Source organism: Lichenostomus cassidix, chromosome 8, assembly GCF_008360975.1.
Source record: "Lichenostomus cassidix isolate B80296 chromosome 8, HeHo_3.0, whole genome shotgun sequence".
In the NCBI taxonomy this organism is placed as follows: Eukaryota; Metazoa; Chordata; class Aves; order Passeriformes; family Meliphagidae; genus Lichenostomus; species Lichenostomus cassidix.
In genome coordinates this window covers 18,196,265-18,214,196 of record NC_139489.1, presented here as the reverse complement: position 1 = coordinate 18,214,196, position 17,932 = coordinate 18,196,265, and the positions used below count along the sequence as shown (strand labels likewise).

General features: G+C 37.3%; 1 protein-coding gene across 6 annotated transcripts in view; it reads right to left on the bottom strand.

Moving 5' to 3' along the window:
- LOC146433968 (uncharacterized) overlaps positions 1–4,521 on the bottom strand; it is a 53,475-nt gene extending 48,954 nt beyond the window's left edge. For 2 of the 6 annotated variants that reach the window (XM_085068170.1, XM_085068171.1), the window contains exons 1-2: positions 4,348–4,520; positions 1,442–1,637 (exon numbers count right to left, since the gene is read on the bottom strand). In XM_085068170.1, coding sequence (XP_084924296.1) covers positions 1,442–1,637; positions 4,348–4,377 — 226 coding nt within the window. In that variant the 5' untranslated portion in view covers positions 4,378–4,520. Of the gene's footprint in view, positions 1–1,441; positions 1,638–4,347 lie in introns of all 6 variants that reach the window. The other 4 variants (XM_085068175.1, XM_085068176.1, XM_085068172.1 and 1 more) reach the window with 3 other exon arrangements.
- Positions 4,522–17,932: the final 13,411 nt, after the last annotated feature.

Here is a 17,932-nt window from a genome sequence, read left to right as displayed (position 1 = left end):
AATAATGGTTTGTGCACAAAGATATGTGTCATCATTACAAACAAGGGCAGATGAACTGGGAATGACCCAAAAGTCAAGGCAAAGACCAATCATACCGTGATAACAGCATTTTCAAACACCTTCATAATTAGTTTTCCAATTTTTAAATTCCAATTTTTAAATTCCAGTTTTAGCTTTCAGGCTTAATTCACTAATTTTCCCCAGGTCTCCCAGGAGCAATGACACGGAGCCCTTGAATGCAGGGCTAAATGCAGCAGAGATGACCTGTGGGAGTTGGCACATGGCATGTCACAGTGAAACTGCAATATACTGAATGGAAGGGGACCTAAGCAGCTCCCCAAGACCAAGCACAAGAAATGTAGAGCCAAAAATAGGCATGACTAGAAAAAAAAAGTAAGGTTAGCAACATCTGGGATTCAATATTTTTGTAGTGGTAAATCTCATTTAACTTTTCAGAACAGTCTGCATATACTTAAATCCATCCATCATTTCTCTGTCAATAGTATTTTAAAAGTAGATATCAGTATTTAAAAAGCCTTCCCATCCTTGAAGGAGCTCTTCACATATGTTTTCCCAAGAATGGCAGCAATAGCAGGACTCGAAGGCTTCTCCATTCTTCTCCTTATACATTCCTCTCCGTGCAAGTCCATCCATGCTACTAGGTTAAACAGAATTCCAGCTACAGAGTAACTCCTTAGTGAGTAATGCTCTTTTTCAGCTACTGAGATCCAACAACATAAGGTCACAACTCTTCCACTTCCATGCTTCTTCTAGCACAAATGGCTAGAAAAAGAAGCACTCACAAGTTACTTGAAATGTGATAGCACCATGAGATGGCATCATGGTGTGAAGAAACAAGGCTGTTAAGGTGTTCTATCCAGAGAGCAACTTGGCATTAGAAAGATAAAAAGGTGGTTTAAGCCACAATAGCTCCACCTTCATCAATCTGATAAAATCTGGGATGCAGCTCTTAGAAGGATGACTCAAAATGTCTCACTCTTGAGTTGTCTCATATTGCGTCTTGAATTTTTATTTTCCTGTAAGATGACAGCATGTGAAGAGCTAATGACTAGGATCCCTTTGTATTGCAGAGGCCTGATTCAACAGCAAATACTCAAATACAAAGTTAAAGAGCAACTAATTATTAGTCCAGTTTGGCCAGCTGTCCCACTTAATTTTAATTTTGTCACACAAATTACAGCACAAAGTTAAGATATACTTATTAAAAAGAGAAAAGAAAAAAGAAAGAAAGAATTTTCAGTTATACAAGTATGTACACACAGATATAAAAACATAAAAATAATAATATCTCAGGTACACATGAACAAGATTGAAGTTAAGAAATAAATTATCTAGACTGAGAGAGAAATGGGAAAATTCTATGAAGATTGGGAATCCTGGAAAACACAGACAAAGATTTTATATCATTCAGATTATTTACCTTGGACTTCATTTCCTGGCTCAAAGTTATCAAAAGATACGGCAATAATATATGGTGGTGCAGATGTCTGTGGTTCAGCTTCATAGTTTGGTAACAGGGAATCACAATCAATTGAGGTATTTGTCTGTGGAAAGCCAAGGATTCCAGGCAAAAATATCCCACAGAACAAAAAACCAAAACAGGAGTGTCTCCTCATCTGTGGAACAAAAAGACAATACAGTTCATAGTAACTTCTTTTAAGTAGTTGCCAACTTTGACAAATATCTGCTTTTCTCCAGGACAGGAAACAAAACAAGCCTAGAAAGCTGCCCTTTCTTTGCATCCATGTATTTTGAAGAAAAAAATTTACAATAAAATACTTATATACACTGGCAGAAAAGTGCAATAAGAGACAAAAATATTATAATTTTAAAATACTGAATTATTAATGGCAGTTTACATTTTCAGATTACATGTCAGCAATCCATTAGCAGCCATGTCTGCTGCATTACACTTTTGAACTAGAAAAGTCTTTAAACAAAATTCCTTGTTGGACTGGCACATTCAGCTTAGCTCCCTGGTTATTCCAGAACTAAGACACAATCCTTGCTCTCTCCAATTGAAGATATAACCATGACTAGCATGCTCTCTTTACACTGCTTTCCCTGCTCTCCCTTACAGACAGTTGAGAAATCTAGTTAAATGTCCTGGAGAACCCTTAAAGTTTTTCAGCATATTTTTTTCCTGAAGGACTTAACAAAAGACTTCTGCAAAGTACTCTGGAACTTCCCAACAATTTAAAAATACCAAATCACTACTGCATGCTTCCTATGGGTTAAGAATAAACTATACCCAGTACAGAAATTCACAAAAAGTAACTAAGAGGCAGGACTGAAGTCCTGTCTTCAAGGACTTTCCATGAACAGAAAATGTATTATCTTTTTAGTTCACCTGTAGTACTGACATTGATGCTAAACTGTTTCCAAGAAAGAAAGGAAACATTTCCCAGTAGTATTTTCAGGTGTTTAATACCAGGTTTTACAGCCCTTGTTCAAAGTCTAACATTCAACCATAGCACTACATAATTTAAAAGGCCATTACATCTTATGAACAACTCACTTTTCCAGCTACAAAAATGCTGATACAGTGAAATCTCAAGAAGTATTTAATAATGCTCTTTCACATGCTGTCTGCTAGAGGATTGCCTTGTATGACACGACAGACAGTAACAGAAAGAATGAAGATATTTACTTGAGATTTTTTAAAGCATTTCAAACACAATGGAAGAGATAAGTTCAGTTTGTACCATCTACTTGTGCATCTTAATTCATGAATGAACATGTAAGACCATTTGGTTTTGTATGTGTTAATGAAAGAAGTAACTGAAGTATCTGGAAGCAGGGGAAAAATACACAGTTCCAAACATCCATGTACTTAATTCTGAACTTCAACAACTTTTTAGAAAGCCACTGAGTCAACAAATAATGAAACAGGTGACTGTGCAGTGTTGAAAGATTTCCAAGGAAGATGATGAAGGTTTGCATGGTGTCACAACTACTCAGTGCAGCAACCAGGAAAGTGATACATGCAAGTTATCGTGTCTTTAAAGCAGATGAAGAATGTACCTCTCTAAAGCCTCATCAAAGTATCACTTAAATGGGATCCTGGTAAGCATCATGTTTTGGTATCAGCATGCTGGGTGTGGTTATCCAATCTCTTGTGACGATTCTGATGTGGCCCACCTCTAATTAAGTTTTAAATACAGCATGTGGGTGCTATTATATCAACAGATGCAGTAAACAGTGATTTAATATGAACCACTCTACGTGTTGTTGAAATCTTTGTCTGACTCATGAAGAGGTGGAAAAAAAAAGTGTGTTTCTAATTAGATGTTCCATTTCAAAGTGCAAAGTCCTAGTTTTGCTAGGGTTGGAAAATTGTCTGGAGTGGCACTCTGCCATGAAAGAAACACAGTTTGAAATATTTCCTCTTTTTCTTGCAAGAAAAGAGCCAGAATCACAAGCACAACGAGTTGAAACATGGCTGAGATGCCTTCTCTTTACATCAGCTCTCTGATTTAACAGTTCAAGAGGTATTCTAAGAGTCTCATCATGTAATCTTTTGGAACTAGCTTTTCAATAAGAAAGAGAGATATGAGCATCTAAACAAATTCCAAGTCCAGACTTGAGGCAGAAAACTTCCATGGGCTCCAAGTTCCAATACATACTCAATGCAATCATGTTACCTTGAATCACATATTCTACCTTTTCTCCATGAAAAATGTGAAGCAATAAAAAGTAAATACTTATAAAATAGAAGCATAGGGAATTCTGGCAAATAAATGTTATTTGCAAACTTCTAATTGGATATAATTATGAAAAATTAACTATATCCTCAGTTCCTTCATCTGATGGAAAAATTCTAATTATTTTTTCATCACAGATTCAAATCTTTCTCCCTATGAGTCTACACGGCCCTCATCTTTCCAACACGTGAGCTGCTACCTTAAGAACCCTCTTCCATACTTAGTCTAATACAACTTCAGGCCAACAATTAAATACCTGAGTGCTAGTTAGCTACTGTATTCAAAGTGTAATGGACTCATGAAGAGACACTTTGGTGGTTTGCTCCTCCAAAGCCTTGGGCAAACTTCTGAATAGAGACAAAAATTGTTTTAAAAGCTTTTAAATATAGAGCATTTAATGAATATGATAAAGACCATTCTGTAATTTGAAAAACAGTCCTTGCAATATCGTGCCAACAGTTTAAGACTAACTCCTGTATACCCCTCTCTATTCCAATTCTTTATGAGTATTTTTGTCCTTCTCCTAGACACTCCTGGTGAGCCACAGACTTATTCTTTAGCCTTTGAGAATCAGCATCACCAGTTAGTGTGCACCCTGCCCACCACGTCCCCAACAACACACCTTATCGACCAAGTGCTGATGCGTGGGCATCCTCCGGTCCCTCTGTGGTCAGTGTGGAGGAGCTGCAGCCAGCCAGTGCTGGTGCCCCAGGAAGATGAGACAGGGGAGGTGGAAGGCTTGGCCAATCCGTGCTGAGGTGGAAGCCAGCGTGGCCAATCCGGGCCAGCTGTGCATCTGCTGTGGAAACTGGGACACCACAGGTGGGACTGTCCTGCCCAGAGTTGGCGGTGACAACACACTCCTCACAGGTGAGTCACGTCCCTCTGACCTTTATTGAGGCATCTGGCACTGGCAGGGCTTCTGAAGGCTGGTAGCCTGAACCAGTATGTCGACTAAAATCTACAGAACTGTGCTTTACAAAAATCCCCTTACTAATACTTCATGAGCAATTCCAGTATATATTCTATATTAGTCTGTTACCACAGAGTATTCTGCTGTTGTTTTCACACATTTTTACTCCTTTCTTATAGTTGGAAAAGACATGGAAAATTCTAATCGTTGTCATGCTTCCAAGCATTTTCTCAGAGCAAAGAGTTAATGAGGTTGTTTCTTCTCATGTACCTTGTGGGAAGAATCTGAAGTTATTGTAACTGATCTGCATGCAAAACTAACTTTTTTTTTTTTGGTTACTCTTCAGAAGCATTTTCACAAGGTCTCTACTGGACATTGGGAGAAATCCAAAAGCTGAATGACATATAAAGTAGAAGAGAATATTTTCAGTTGGACAGGATCTGCAATTATTTGTCTAGTCCATGCCTGTCCAAATACCTCTAAAACACTGAAAGGCCTGGGACTTTGACCACCTCTCTAGGAAAGCTATTCCAGTGCATGACCTCTCAGTAAAGAAATGTTTTCTAATGCTCAGTCTGAACCTCCCCCAGTGCAACCTTGAACCATTCTCACACGTCCTATCACTGGACACCAGGGGGAAGAGATCAGCACTTCCCTCTTCACTTCCACTTCTCAGGAAGTTGTCGAGGGCATTGAGGTCACCCGTCAGCCTCCTTTTCTGCAAACTAGACAAGCCCCAAATCCTTTGTTGCTCCTCACAGGACATTCCTTTCAGCCCTTTCACCAGCTTTGTTGCCCTCCTCTAGACATATTCAAGGACTTTAACAATATGGCAGACATTACTATTTAACCAGGGAGTTCAGTGATTCTATGATTCTATGATCCAATGATACCAAGAAATCCATTAACAAAAGAGTGTTCACAAGAACCTTCTTCAATTCCTCGATGTTTGTGCATTTAAAACATATTTAAATTCAAAATGCTTACAGCCTTTTAAGAACAGTATCTATTTTTAAGATTCAGCATGTTTAACTAACTGTATTCTCTTTCAGTTAATCATCTTTAATTAATGTGTAGCATTTTATTTACATTGTTCTATTATGAAATATATTATTTCCTATCTGCTGCCATCCACTGGGGAAGAGATCATAATCTTTCTTCTCTTACTATACCACCAAACTTACCATTAATACCACTGTTATAAATAGCAATGAAAAATCATGCTGCACACCACAAATGCAATAGCACACCAGTAGCACAATAAAATAAATAACACAGTAAAGGAATGACAACTCCTTACACCAGGAACACATAACCAAAGAGATGGGATCTCACAAACGCATAATGCAAGACCTCCCTCACAACCAGCTATAAGATACTGAGAGTTAACCAGAGGGATCAAAACTGTTTCTCCAGGCTACCTGAAGCAGCAGTGAGTCCTCCACGAATATTTGATTTGACAGCCAGATAGATAAATGTCAGGCAATAAATTGCTGTAATCTCGGTAATATGGTTATAAAGAAGCATAGATAAGACCAGCAATATGCTTTTGTTGGCTGTAGCACTAATAAAATAGTACTCTGAATAAGCTGGTAAAGACTCAGACCATTAGTTTACAATGTGAGAGTTGTAAACCTGCGTCCCTCTTACACAACACACTGCTTGCGGTTTATTTCAAAGGGACAGTATTCCCACTGAATCAAACATAGGACACTGATTCAGTATTAATTTACCTGTCCTCCAGAATTACCAGGTTAAAAAAAGGTCTTTTTTCAGGTCTACAGACTTGAAAGGACAATTTTGAGATCATAATTTAAATACCAACTGAACAAGTGGTAAACTCCCAACTCTAGTGAAACCATGATTACAAAGTTTGCTATGTACTGAAACTCCTGTGCAGATCAACACTACACTGTGTGCACATGGAATTCCCTGGTGCTTGGAATGCCTTCAATGCAAATTCCCGTGGGAATGTTAGCCTTTTTTTTTTTTTTTTCTTTTCAGATCTCTGATTGTATCATAGCCCATCTAGATTTAGCTGGTCTTTCTTTAAAATAATGACATTAGATTTGTGCCACCAACAGCGGGCCAATTTATTTTAGGAACAAGCCAGGGAACATGGCAGAGAGGCCAGAATCCAGAACACTGAAAGGAAGGGGATGCCTACTGGGCAGTGGGTGAAAAAGGGCACACAATGGACAAAGGAGAAGCCAGCTACTCACCTAGGCTAACGACTGTCTTCTTGAATAAAGGACTGCAAAGCCTGGCAGAGTTTTATATTCTCTGCTTTGTTTCTACACCTTTCTATTTTGTTTCTACAAAAAGCTGTTCAAATCAGACTCAGCAGCCCACTTCCTTTTTTCCTCACTGACATTGGTACCTCCAACCCCCTTCATGACCCTCAACAGCTTTCCATTTGCCCTCTGCAACATCTGAGGCAAAGATAATTTTTAATCTGGCAGTTTACATTGCAACTGAAAATTCTAGAAAGCCTAACAAATCTTCAGCTAATGTGAACATACACATATAAATAACATGGTAAAATACGTGATGTTATTTTCATCAGGGTCTGCTATCCTTATCTAACTGCTCTGATGTTTCCAGTATGCAATATTGATACTGAGTCTTGGACTGTGCAGGAGAATTGACAAACTATTTGCTCAGAAAACTCACATGTGCTGGACACAATGAATGATGTAGTGGTAGCTACTTCAAAATGATTTCAGAGAAAATGTGCATTTCAAGTCGTCTTATAGAAATGAAGAGCTGAGTTTATAACAATTTACATCTTTTGTTAAGTAGTCTAAACTGACTGTATGGATCAGTAAAAGTGAGTGGGAAGGGAGGAAAACAAACCTCATTTCTTCCAAGCACTGTTTTTAATAATTCTGAAAAAGAAATAAATTATTTCTGAACATACTTGACTCCTTTTAAACGCCAGGTACCTTCCCAAGCTCTCCCAGTCCTTTTCTTTGTTTCTTCCTTGCTTAAACAAGGAAGGCCAAGAATAATCCCTACAAATGATAGAAATAAAATTTGCTCTCCTAACATCTATTTTGACAATATGAGAAATTTCTGTAATATTCCATGTTTAATCACCAAATAAAAGTGGCATTCTGAGTGCACAGTATTAGTGCTATAAGAAGATATTATCATTGCTGCAATCCTCCAGCATACTTTCTCTGTATTAACTCCAGCATACTCAACTGAAGATATTTTGAAAAGCATTCTAGTTTAAATTTAGTGGTGAGGATTCTTAATAGCTATGTGAATTGCATCATAATGACTAAATGAAAAGATAGATTTATTTAGTGTTCCTGCAGAAACAGCATGTTTTCTGCCTTATAGAAGCATGTCAATATTTACATCCTGTTTCCAACGACTTTAAGTGCTGCCACATTTTTTATTTATAAAGGAAAATTTTGTTTCCTATACTCAATAAATAGATTCCCTTCTTAAAAATACACCAATGTATCAGACAGTAATATTACATATTGCTCCATAAATATAGTAAATATAGTGTAAATATAGTGTTATTCTTCAGAAAAATAATATTACATTAAAAAATACATTGTAAAATCCAACTAAAATTTACACGGTATATTTTGCACTCCTGAGGAAATATGTTAAATGTCTTCTTGATAAACATGTAACTCTTGGATAATTCAGCAAACCATATTTTTCTAGGGAAAAAAGATATTAAAATTATTTTCTCCTACTTATTAAAAAAATTCAGCTCTTTGTTGTCTTTAACTTCTTGTCTTTGCTGATGACAGCACTTTTCCTCTCTGATTTTCCTGCCTAAAACCCAGCCAACATTAGTGTAATAAATAAGTAACTCTATAGATAACAAAATGGTTTGCACCCAGAAAGTCCTGAACAGATGATGTCATTGGGAGCCTTCCATGAGAATTAGGGAGCAAAAAATAGGTTTGATTTGACTACATAAGAGTAGAAAGGGAGTGATCAAATTGATTACTTCTACTGAACATCTTGTTCAGTAGAGATGAGGGTGAGCAAGGCTGTGCAGAGCTAATCAATGACTTGCTCTTACGTGCTGCTCAGGGGAAACACCTGACATGAGCAGCACATACAAGAGCAGTGACATATGAATATTGCATCACCTTATCTCATGCATTGTGCAAGCTAACAAATAGTATTGTCCCTATGTGCTTTTAAGGTGAGTGCCTGGGTGTGGCTGCAAACATATGCAATACTTCATATAAACCGTGGTGACTACCATTTGTTAGTGATTTACCACACACTATATTCAGATTTAAGTAAACCTAAACATCTGTAAATGGAATGGAAGACATGATAGTAGAGGGATCCTGTTGCCAAGATATTCATTCCACAAGAAACTGGAGCCTTAATATTAACAATCAAAATTCATTGTTTTCATAGTCACAGAGAAGATAAATGGTCTCTCTTACCTGCATCACCTGCTGGTATTACTGAAAAATTCTCTTTGATTGTAATTTGTATTTATAGATCCAAAATACTTCAAGTAGAGTTGAAATATGTTTACAGGCTATTTCTAAGTCCCTGTAGCCTAGAGAGTTCTCCTGCATAGAACTCCAACATAGTGGAGTTAAGGCAGTGCACATCTATGCATGTAAGGTCCACCCGTGAGTGAGCAGCTGGGATTCAGACATGTAAGTTCAGCTTTAGAGCTTCTGCCAATCCAACAATACTGGGTCAAAACCAACACAGATAAGGGATACAAAACTGGCTGGTGCAAACCCACTTTGCTGATGTAGTTTCAGTCATTCAAAAATTTTGGTTACTTAGGCTAACTGAATTTTGGCTAATTTGAGAGACACTTCATTGCCTGTCTGTAATAGATACCCATGAGACCTACTGCACAACTGTGTGATCAAACAAGGCATGAATCTGTTATTAATAAACATAGAGCTGTAGCTTATAAGAGTTTCTTTCAATCTCTCAGGCCAAGAGGCAGATGCCATTAGTAGTGGACATTCCTTTGGAATTCAGAATCTACTTTAAACACTTGCTATTCACTCCTTCAAAAGTGTGACTAAAGGAAGTATGCTACTTATCTTTGTGTCAATCTGTACAGCTTGTTACTAGGTAAGAGAATGTGATTGTAGATTTGGGGAGCCCCAGGTTCATAATTTATAGAAGCCAAAAAGCTGTCATCCTAGAAAGAGGCATACTTTTTTATGGGAAGAGAGGTTGTCTAATTTTGCCTAACTACATGTGCCCAACTACTTGAGAGCAGAAAGGAAGCAGAGGAAAGAGGGAAGGTATGATCGGCTCATGTAGTTTCCAATAATATCAGATTACCAAGAAACAGCCAGTTAATAATATCCAGGACATGATTAACAAGGCATTTGATATTGTACAGGTTTCCAACAACAAATAGTAACACTTCCACTTCATTTTTCCTGTTTGTCTCTGAACACGCCTTGCAAACAGTAATGAAGAAATCCCCAAAGCTCCCTGTGAGGCAGGGAAGTATTACTGTTTGTACCTAATTCTGCAGATGAGGAAACCAAGTCACAGAGGGATTAAATGACTCGGCCAAGGTCATATAGAAAGTCTGCTGCCACTCATGTTACGCATCAGTCCTTGTCAGCACTCAGTGACACGCCCTGAAGAGTTCACTCAACCCCTTTCTCTGCGTAGGCCAGCATCTTTAAGATTTCGTAAGTGTCATCTTCCACCCTAACCTTGACTGGAAGAAGAGTCTTCATCAGCCCAGGTCAGAGTCATGCTGAGCATGATTCCTGGCTTTCTTACTTTTTGATTGGGACTCCTGATTATCTGCAGGATTCTACTTTATTTTCAGCTGTGCCAGAAATTCCTCCTAGTGGACTCCTCTAAATTGAACCTAAGTAGGTAGGAAGGATAATATCCATACAATAAATATGTGCAGTAATTATTTTCAAAGATTCATACATATCTCTCTGAGGACACAAACCCTCTCATTTCTACTCCTGCACTTAAAACCTTCCACCTTCCTTTCCTACACAATGTAAATTCATGTTTATATTATATATTTTAGCTGACAGTTTCATAAATACATGTAATAATATGCATATATACTCATAGATACATACAGATAGCATAATATCTCCTGTATAGACAGTATTTCACTACAGCCAGGAATATCTAAGTGTGTATAGTAAAAAATAGCAAGAATATTCTAAAAAGACTAAAATGCACATCCTAAAGTATTTCACTTTGACAGTACCTTTCCAATCTTTTTATTTTCTTGTGTCTGTATCAGAACAGTTAGTGGACGTAATTTGGGTGATTTTTTTAGGTGCGAGAAACTTAAGTGAACACTTAAGTATGACCCACACTGAGAACACTTTTTGCTCCATTTAAACAGAAAGACTGAGATTCAGCCCCAGCCGAATCGAAAAGCCCAACGATGAATCAGCATATTTAAGGCATAAGACCGGATCAACCAGAGTAATTTCTTCTATGCTGTTCATACTAGGTTTCTGGTGCTACATCCAACCACTGAGATCCTCCTTCCCCTCTCTCACCTTTTTCAAATTGAAATCTAGGATTCTTGCATTCTAACATGTTTCTACTTAAAAGCAATCCTATGCCAATAATAGCACAGTTCTTCCATCATATTGCTAGAAATGTAGCAGAGCTGATCTCGGTGCTTTTCTTTTACTTTTTCAATAATTGAGCATTTCAGTTCATTCATTTATAATACTGTTCCAAAACCAGGAGTGCCTTTTATTTGAGGACAAAAGGAGTAATTTCCTAAATAAAAAAACAGGCATGAGAGCTGGAGGAGCTGCCATCTATTCCTTGCTCTGTCACAAATTTCCGGTATGACTCTAACAAGTCATTAATTTCTATATGCCTCATCTAGAAAATGAGATAATGGTATTTAACTATTTCATTGGGAGGCTTAATGGTTGTGAAATTTGCTGAGCTTCTTGGATGGAGAGAAGCTGCTGTCAGAGTAAACAGTAATAGCATGATTGTGTTAGGCGGGAAGGTTATAGGAGAGTCGCTTTGTAACAATATCACAATTCTGCATTACACAGACAAGATTGGCTAATCAAGTGAGTCAGTGAGAAATTTGTGTTTTACTTCACTTGTGGTATCTGTGCATACTGTCTGGACCCCAAAATCAAGATGAATTTTTAATACCCTGTAAGTCTGTGGAAAGAGATACCTTCTTTAGAAAATAAAACATCTTTTCTCTACTGTTAGAATCTAACTGCAAACATCAGCCTGCAAAAGATTTAGAAACATGCCTATGGGCTTTGAAATCTCCTACAGGTTAGTACAACCCACCATGTGACAGATCAGTCATAGACAGTAGCACATATATTAGTTCTTTGTTGATTTTCCCTCTGATATTCTAGAAAGCGAAGGGACTTGGACTAATGTATCTGGCATTCACGTACTCTCAGATAGGAATGCATCTGTGGATTATGAACACAATTGTGAAAAGATATCTAATTGATTCAGTCAGTGGAAACCATGGCAGCTTAGGACCTCTAAAAAAGCCTCCACAATCTTCTTAGAACACTGCTGTGGGTGTAGGTATCTAATGTTAGATACACATACTCAGCAGTTCTAACTTTCCAAAGCTTCACCTCTCTTCAGTGTCCCATCATCTCTCTTCTTCTCATCTATATTTGCTAAGGTATGTTTTGTTTAAGTTTATATACCTTTAACTGAAAAGATGGTGGGATATCAAATATGTTTCTAAATTGCTTTTGGACTTGAAAAATGTGATGACTATCTCCTACAACCTCAAATAAATCATGCTAACAAAATGGTTGGTAACATATTTTTGGGCAACAACTTGAAACGAATGCTTCTGCTTCTACCATAGCAATTCCTATTTCATTTGTGATAAGGGATTATGCTGGTCATGTAAATTCTCTGTGATATTTTAATGGTGGCAAAATGTCAATGACCATGCATTGTTTCCCCCTTCAAACTAAAATTTCACCAGAAGGAAATATATCTGTTTATATACACTGTTTGTAAATAGCCAATACACCACAACTGAAACCCTATAAAAATCTTGATATCCACAGCCAGTACCTTGAGTACAGGAAATAACAAGCCACCTTTTTAAAAAGGTTCCTTTGAAAAAGGAACTTAATCCAGCATTCCTTTTCACCAAATACACGTTACTAAATACCAAGGAAGAACAGCAGCATTATACAATTGAGAACATAGTATGTCAGAGACAGAGAAAGCCATTCTTGTATAATTGTTTACAGAAGACATTCTCAAAGGTAAATCATGGCTTTCACAGGATTATAGGTATATATTACAGTCATAACAGAAATAAAGGCTTCCAATCACAGTGGCACTACAAACTGTAGCACTAGTCCATTCAATTCACAATGCTTTAGAAATCTAACTGAATTTTCTTTAGGAAATATTATCTGTCTGCAGGAGAGCTGCAGTTCAGAAACAAATATGACATCTTGGAATAATTGTGATGTTCACATATTATTCGGTCAAACACAGGGCAAGTAGCTAGATAAACAGCATTTAGGATTTCAGCACGCCATTTTACAATGGTGTGCTGACATCTCTCCACAGCAGCACAACTGAATAAGGATCTTCTCACACCTGTCACATTTCATGGTGTCATATCTTAAAGATCAGGTCATTCCACAACATCACACTGGTGCCTATTGAGCTACTGTATAACTGGAAAGTGAATAATTCTGAGTAGGGCCAAAAGGTGTAATTTAATAGATTTGTAGGTAGTTGCACTTTTCAGCTCTATCACCAAATGAGTTGATTCACATCAACACAAGCAAAACAAAAGACCTAGTATGATACATATGTGTCCAGAGCTCTTACAGAAATTCAGCAGATTAAAATATTAATTCTGCAATTAGCACATTAGGAAACACGTGAGTTAATTAGTCAAAATCCCTAAAAGAAGAAAATATTACCATCTACTACAGCAAATTTCAAAAACTCAATCATAAATAAGCTGAAATAGGAGTTCGTAGCATAGAATCACAGTGACAGTTTCTGCTTCACAGTGTCTGAATAATGCTAACTCTGTTAGTATCAGTGCTTTAAATAAATGAAAAAATATGAATTATTATATTAAGGTTAGAAATTAGACGCAGGAATACCTGAACAGACTGCTCCAATTCTCTTACTGTTTCCTGCCTGGTTCTGTGCTCAGTAAGTCCTTTGCAACAGAAATAACTTCAATATATATTTCAATATCTATTTCTACCAAGGTGCTCAATTCAGATCCTTGCAAGACAAACGATGGCAGATATACTACAGGATACAGCATTAAACCTCTGAAAACTCTCTGATTAACTTTAGTCTAAATTTTAAAACAAGAAGATTCAGCTGTTTGCAGATTGCTGAAAAATAGATGAAATGTGGCAAGAGCTATCCAACACCTAAAACTGATCATCCACCAAAGCTGAGACTCTTCTAGCATGTGTTTAGAATCTCTATTTTTAAAATTACATCAGGGTACCTAAGTTCCAAATATTTGCTTTCAGCAAAAGGAATGCAGTAACTACTCTGTCTAAGCTGATCTCACTGACAGGTCTGGACAGATCTACACTTGCCTGTAACAACACAGAGATTTACAGCTGAGAATGAGCCCTGCTTTCAACTGAGAAGGCAGTGTCTGCCAGCAGGACCTAACACTCAGTGGAGAAAAATCTGAGCTTGGCATGACTAAGGTAGGCATTAGAAGATGTACAGCTGGGAGTGGATGAACCGGAATGGGCAAGGTCGAGAGTATTAAAATTTGGCCTATTTCTTCTAATGAAATGCTCACAGAAGGATTGTACAGCGACAAAGTACCATACAGTTGGTATGTAAAAAACAGAAGAAGTAAACCACTCTTAAAAAAAGCATTAGGAAGAAGATGTATGACAAGTTCATGCAAATTAGGAATTTAAAAAACCCAAGAAAATTGGAAGAGGCATTTAAAACATTTAAGGAAGAAGTTACAGTTTACTTATTTCCCCCTGAATCCTGCCCTTGAAATCTGTTTGGGTAGATGAGTGGAAAAATGATATAATACTGTGTATCAAGTCCAGCTCATTCTCAAGCTCCCCAGGTGATTATCTTTCCATCTAATTTGAACTGTGTGAAATTATAAAGGACATACCATACCATGCAGCTACTGAAACTACAGTGCCAAGATTACAGAGCTCTTAAATTGTACTAATTCTTGTGCCTTGCTAAGAAGGCAGAAGCATAAAAACACAAAATGAGCAAAGTAAAATGGGAGACCAGGAGACAGCGAAGTCAAGTACATTACTGGCCTGAGTCCCCAAAAAGTAAGAGTTGCAAACAATATGCGATTCCCACCTTAATATTTTCAAAGCTTCAGGTTTGAGCTATCCTTCACTAGCTCTGTAGGACTGAGAATACTAAATGTGACCTTCTTATGCAGCTCTTTCTCTGTCAGCTTTTTGTAAGAGCAATAAGAGGTCTTTGAAAGTTATAAGCTTTCTATTTTGTCCCCACACAAACCTCCACACAGTTACAAGAGCAAGGCACAGATAACCAACAAAATTATCAGTGGCCTAGCTAGCCTCTGAATTAAATTTGCCTTTTTTCCCTGCCTCAATATTAAATGTTTAATGGGCAGCTATTATAATAGGAAGTTTATAATTTCTGAGCATAAAAATTTTCATTATAATTCATGTTTGTAATATGCAGTGTTAGTAAGTAGAGAGTAAAGAAATTAACTCTCTTTATTATTCCTGTGTATAATAAACCCCAAATTGTAACGTCTAGGTGCTTAGTTGCGAGGTACCTGAACTTTTATACCTTTATAATTTATATTCCGGAAAAGTTAAAGTGTTGTTTAATTGTAGAGGGCCACTTTGTTGGAATGGTTCGACATGAAGTTCAGAGGCTGAATCTCACCTGGAGCCCTAGGGAAGTGGGATGGCCCTTAATTTCATTATGAATTTATTTTGATGTGAGTGAAGAGACAGCACAGAATTTTCTGGCCTCTTGTTTGATGGTAACCTTGATTCCAATTCCCTCACTGTGGACACACAAGCTAGCTGGATATACATGATCCTCAGTATGGTGTGGCAGCTGCATGCAAATGATGTGGAGATGAGAAAAAAATTAACAGAAACTGGGCAAATTCATTTTGAGACATCCAGCAGATAGGCTTTCCCACCCCCCACCCCCCAAAAGAAAAGGAAAATATTGTCCGTATTTTAAGTACTGAGAACAAGGATTATTATTTTTCCATCCCCTTAGGTTTGTATGGTTGAATTTGCAATCCTGGATTCTCAGTGCTTTTTCTTTTCTAGCTAAAGGGGTGACTCTGCTGCTGTAGAACTCCCTCACACCAACACTGAGGTGGAACCACAATGTAATGGTTGCCATGGCTTTGGCTTAGGGTGTCAGCCATGCTGCTGCTATTGATCTGCAATACCACTCTTGGAAATGACAAACTGAACTTCTTCTAAGTAGTGGAGAGAGACATTTCACACCATTAAATAACAATTTACTACAACTACTTATTTTAAAAATGTGAATAATAGTAAATTAGAGCAGTATTTTTCTTTTGCTGCTAGAACAGGAAAAGTGTGCTCGAATGCCTTCAAGAGACAAACTTCTAGGTATGTTTAATTAGACCCTTTTTAACCATCCTCTTGTATATAAGAAATCTTAGGAAACTGTTTCTTTAATTCTTGTATAATACAAGACTAAGATACACTAGCTGCAGAATCACTCACCTAGACATTTTTCACTATGGTGAAAAGTTTGAAACACTGTTTGAAACCACGAGTTTGTTATTGCAACATGGGAGCAGGTTTAATCCCCACCGTCCTACAGAAATAGTGGTCCAGTAAGGCCCCGAATTTCTGTCTAAACAAATACAAATGGTGCATAACTGAAATAATCTCCAAAATCAGGAAAAAGGGAGAAAAATACGGGAGATGGCTGAGAATTGCATATATTTATGTCTCAGTCTCCAGTATTTAACAATTACAGAAACCCAGAAACTAAAATGGAAAGCGTAGCGTTAGTGGCATTCTGATGTCAACCCAGCCACAGCTATTTATTTTGAGAGAGAATATAGAAAGAGGAGGGAGGGTTTTGTGAGGGAGCCAAAGGAGTTCTTGTTTCATCATATCCTGTTTTCAACAGTTTCATTAGACTCACCCTACAATTAATTTTAGGAGCAGATCTTGGAGCACCCTTAGGATATCTGCTCTTCCCTGGCTTTGTGCTGCAGAGTCTCACACTGAACTGATGATAATTCTAAGCCATAAACTTTTTCCAACTTCATCAATGGTCTGTAAAGCAAATTATTTGCGGCATTCCAAAGTTCTAGATGACAGTATTAGTCTTGACTTGGAGTGTTGGGGCGTTTGTAATACACCTTAGTAATTTCGTCTACTTCTTACTTGATCAGCCATGACCTACTGATATCATTTTGGAGCTTAGAATGAGAAAAAACTAAATTTCTCAATAATTGTTTGCTTGACACACAGAAATCCAGTGGATAATACAAAACTGAAGGGCTAACGAAGAATGAAAATTTAAAGCACAGCATATACTATATGAGGGCCAACTGCAGTTTTCATTAACAAGGCTAAAACTATCTGTAGAGCATGTTCAGTGTATTGGAAAGACTACAGGCAAATTTGAAAGAACAGAATCAGCTATTTCTTATTTTTCCTAACAGAAGTATTTAATAATAAAAAAACTATTAAATTATAAGAGATTGAATATAATGTGAGAGAAAATATACCATTATCTGAGCTGAAGTCTTAAGTAGCTGTTTTTTTGTGGTATTAGATAAAAACAGCTTCCTAAAAATGAAGCTTGGGAACCAGTAACAGCAATGTCACTTATAGCACCAGAGGATAATGATAATTATATTCTCCACTTGCAAGCATAGCAAAATTATACCCAGTGTTATGAAAATAGGAGGGTGTCTGCTTCAATCTATTTGGTAATCTAGATGAAGGACCCTTCTTTGCTCAGAATGATGTGACAGAAGAGGTGTGGATACACGTATACACGCAAAGACTATTTATTTATATGGCTTGGGAAACAAGAAGTTAGGCGTGCCAGGCTTGAGCAACACCTATTATCATTTCTGTAGATAGCTTACTGCACTGAAATCAGTCCTGTGATAATTATTTCAGGACTTGATTAGGTGGCATTGCATCAGAACTCCATTTTCTACTTCATATCCAAACCATTTTTGCAGTTCCAAAAGTATGTTCATCCCAAAGCACTTGATAGTCGTGCTAGTGATGAGAGAAAATGTACTTTCAGAAAACAATAAGGAAGAACACAA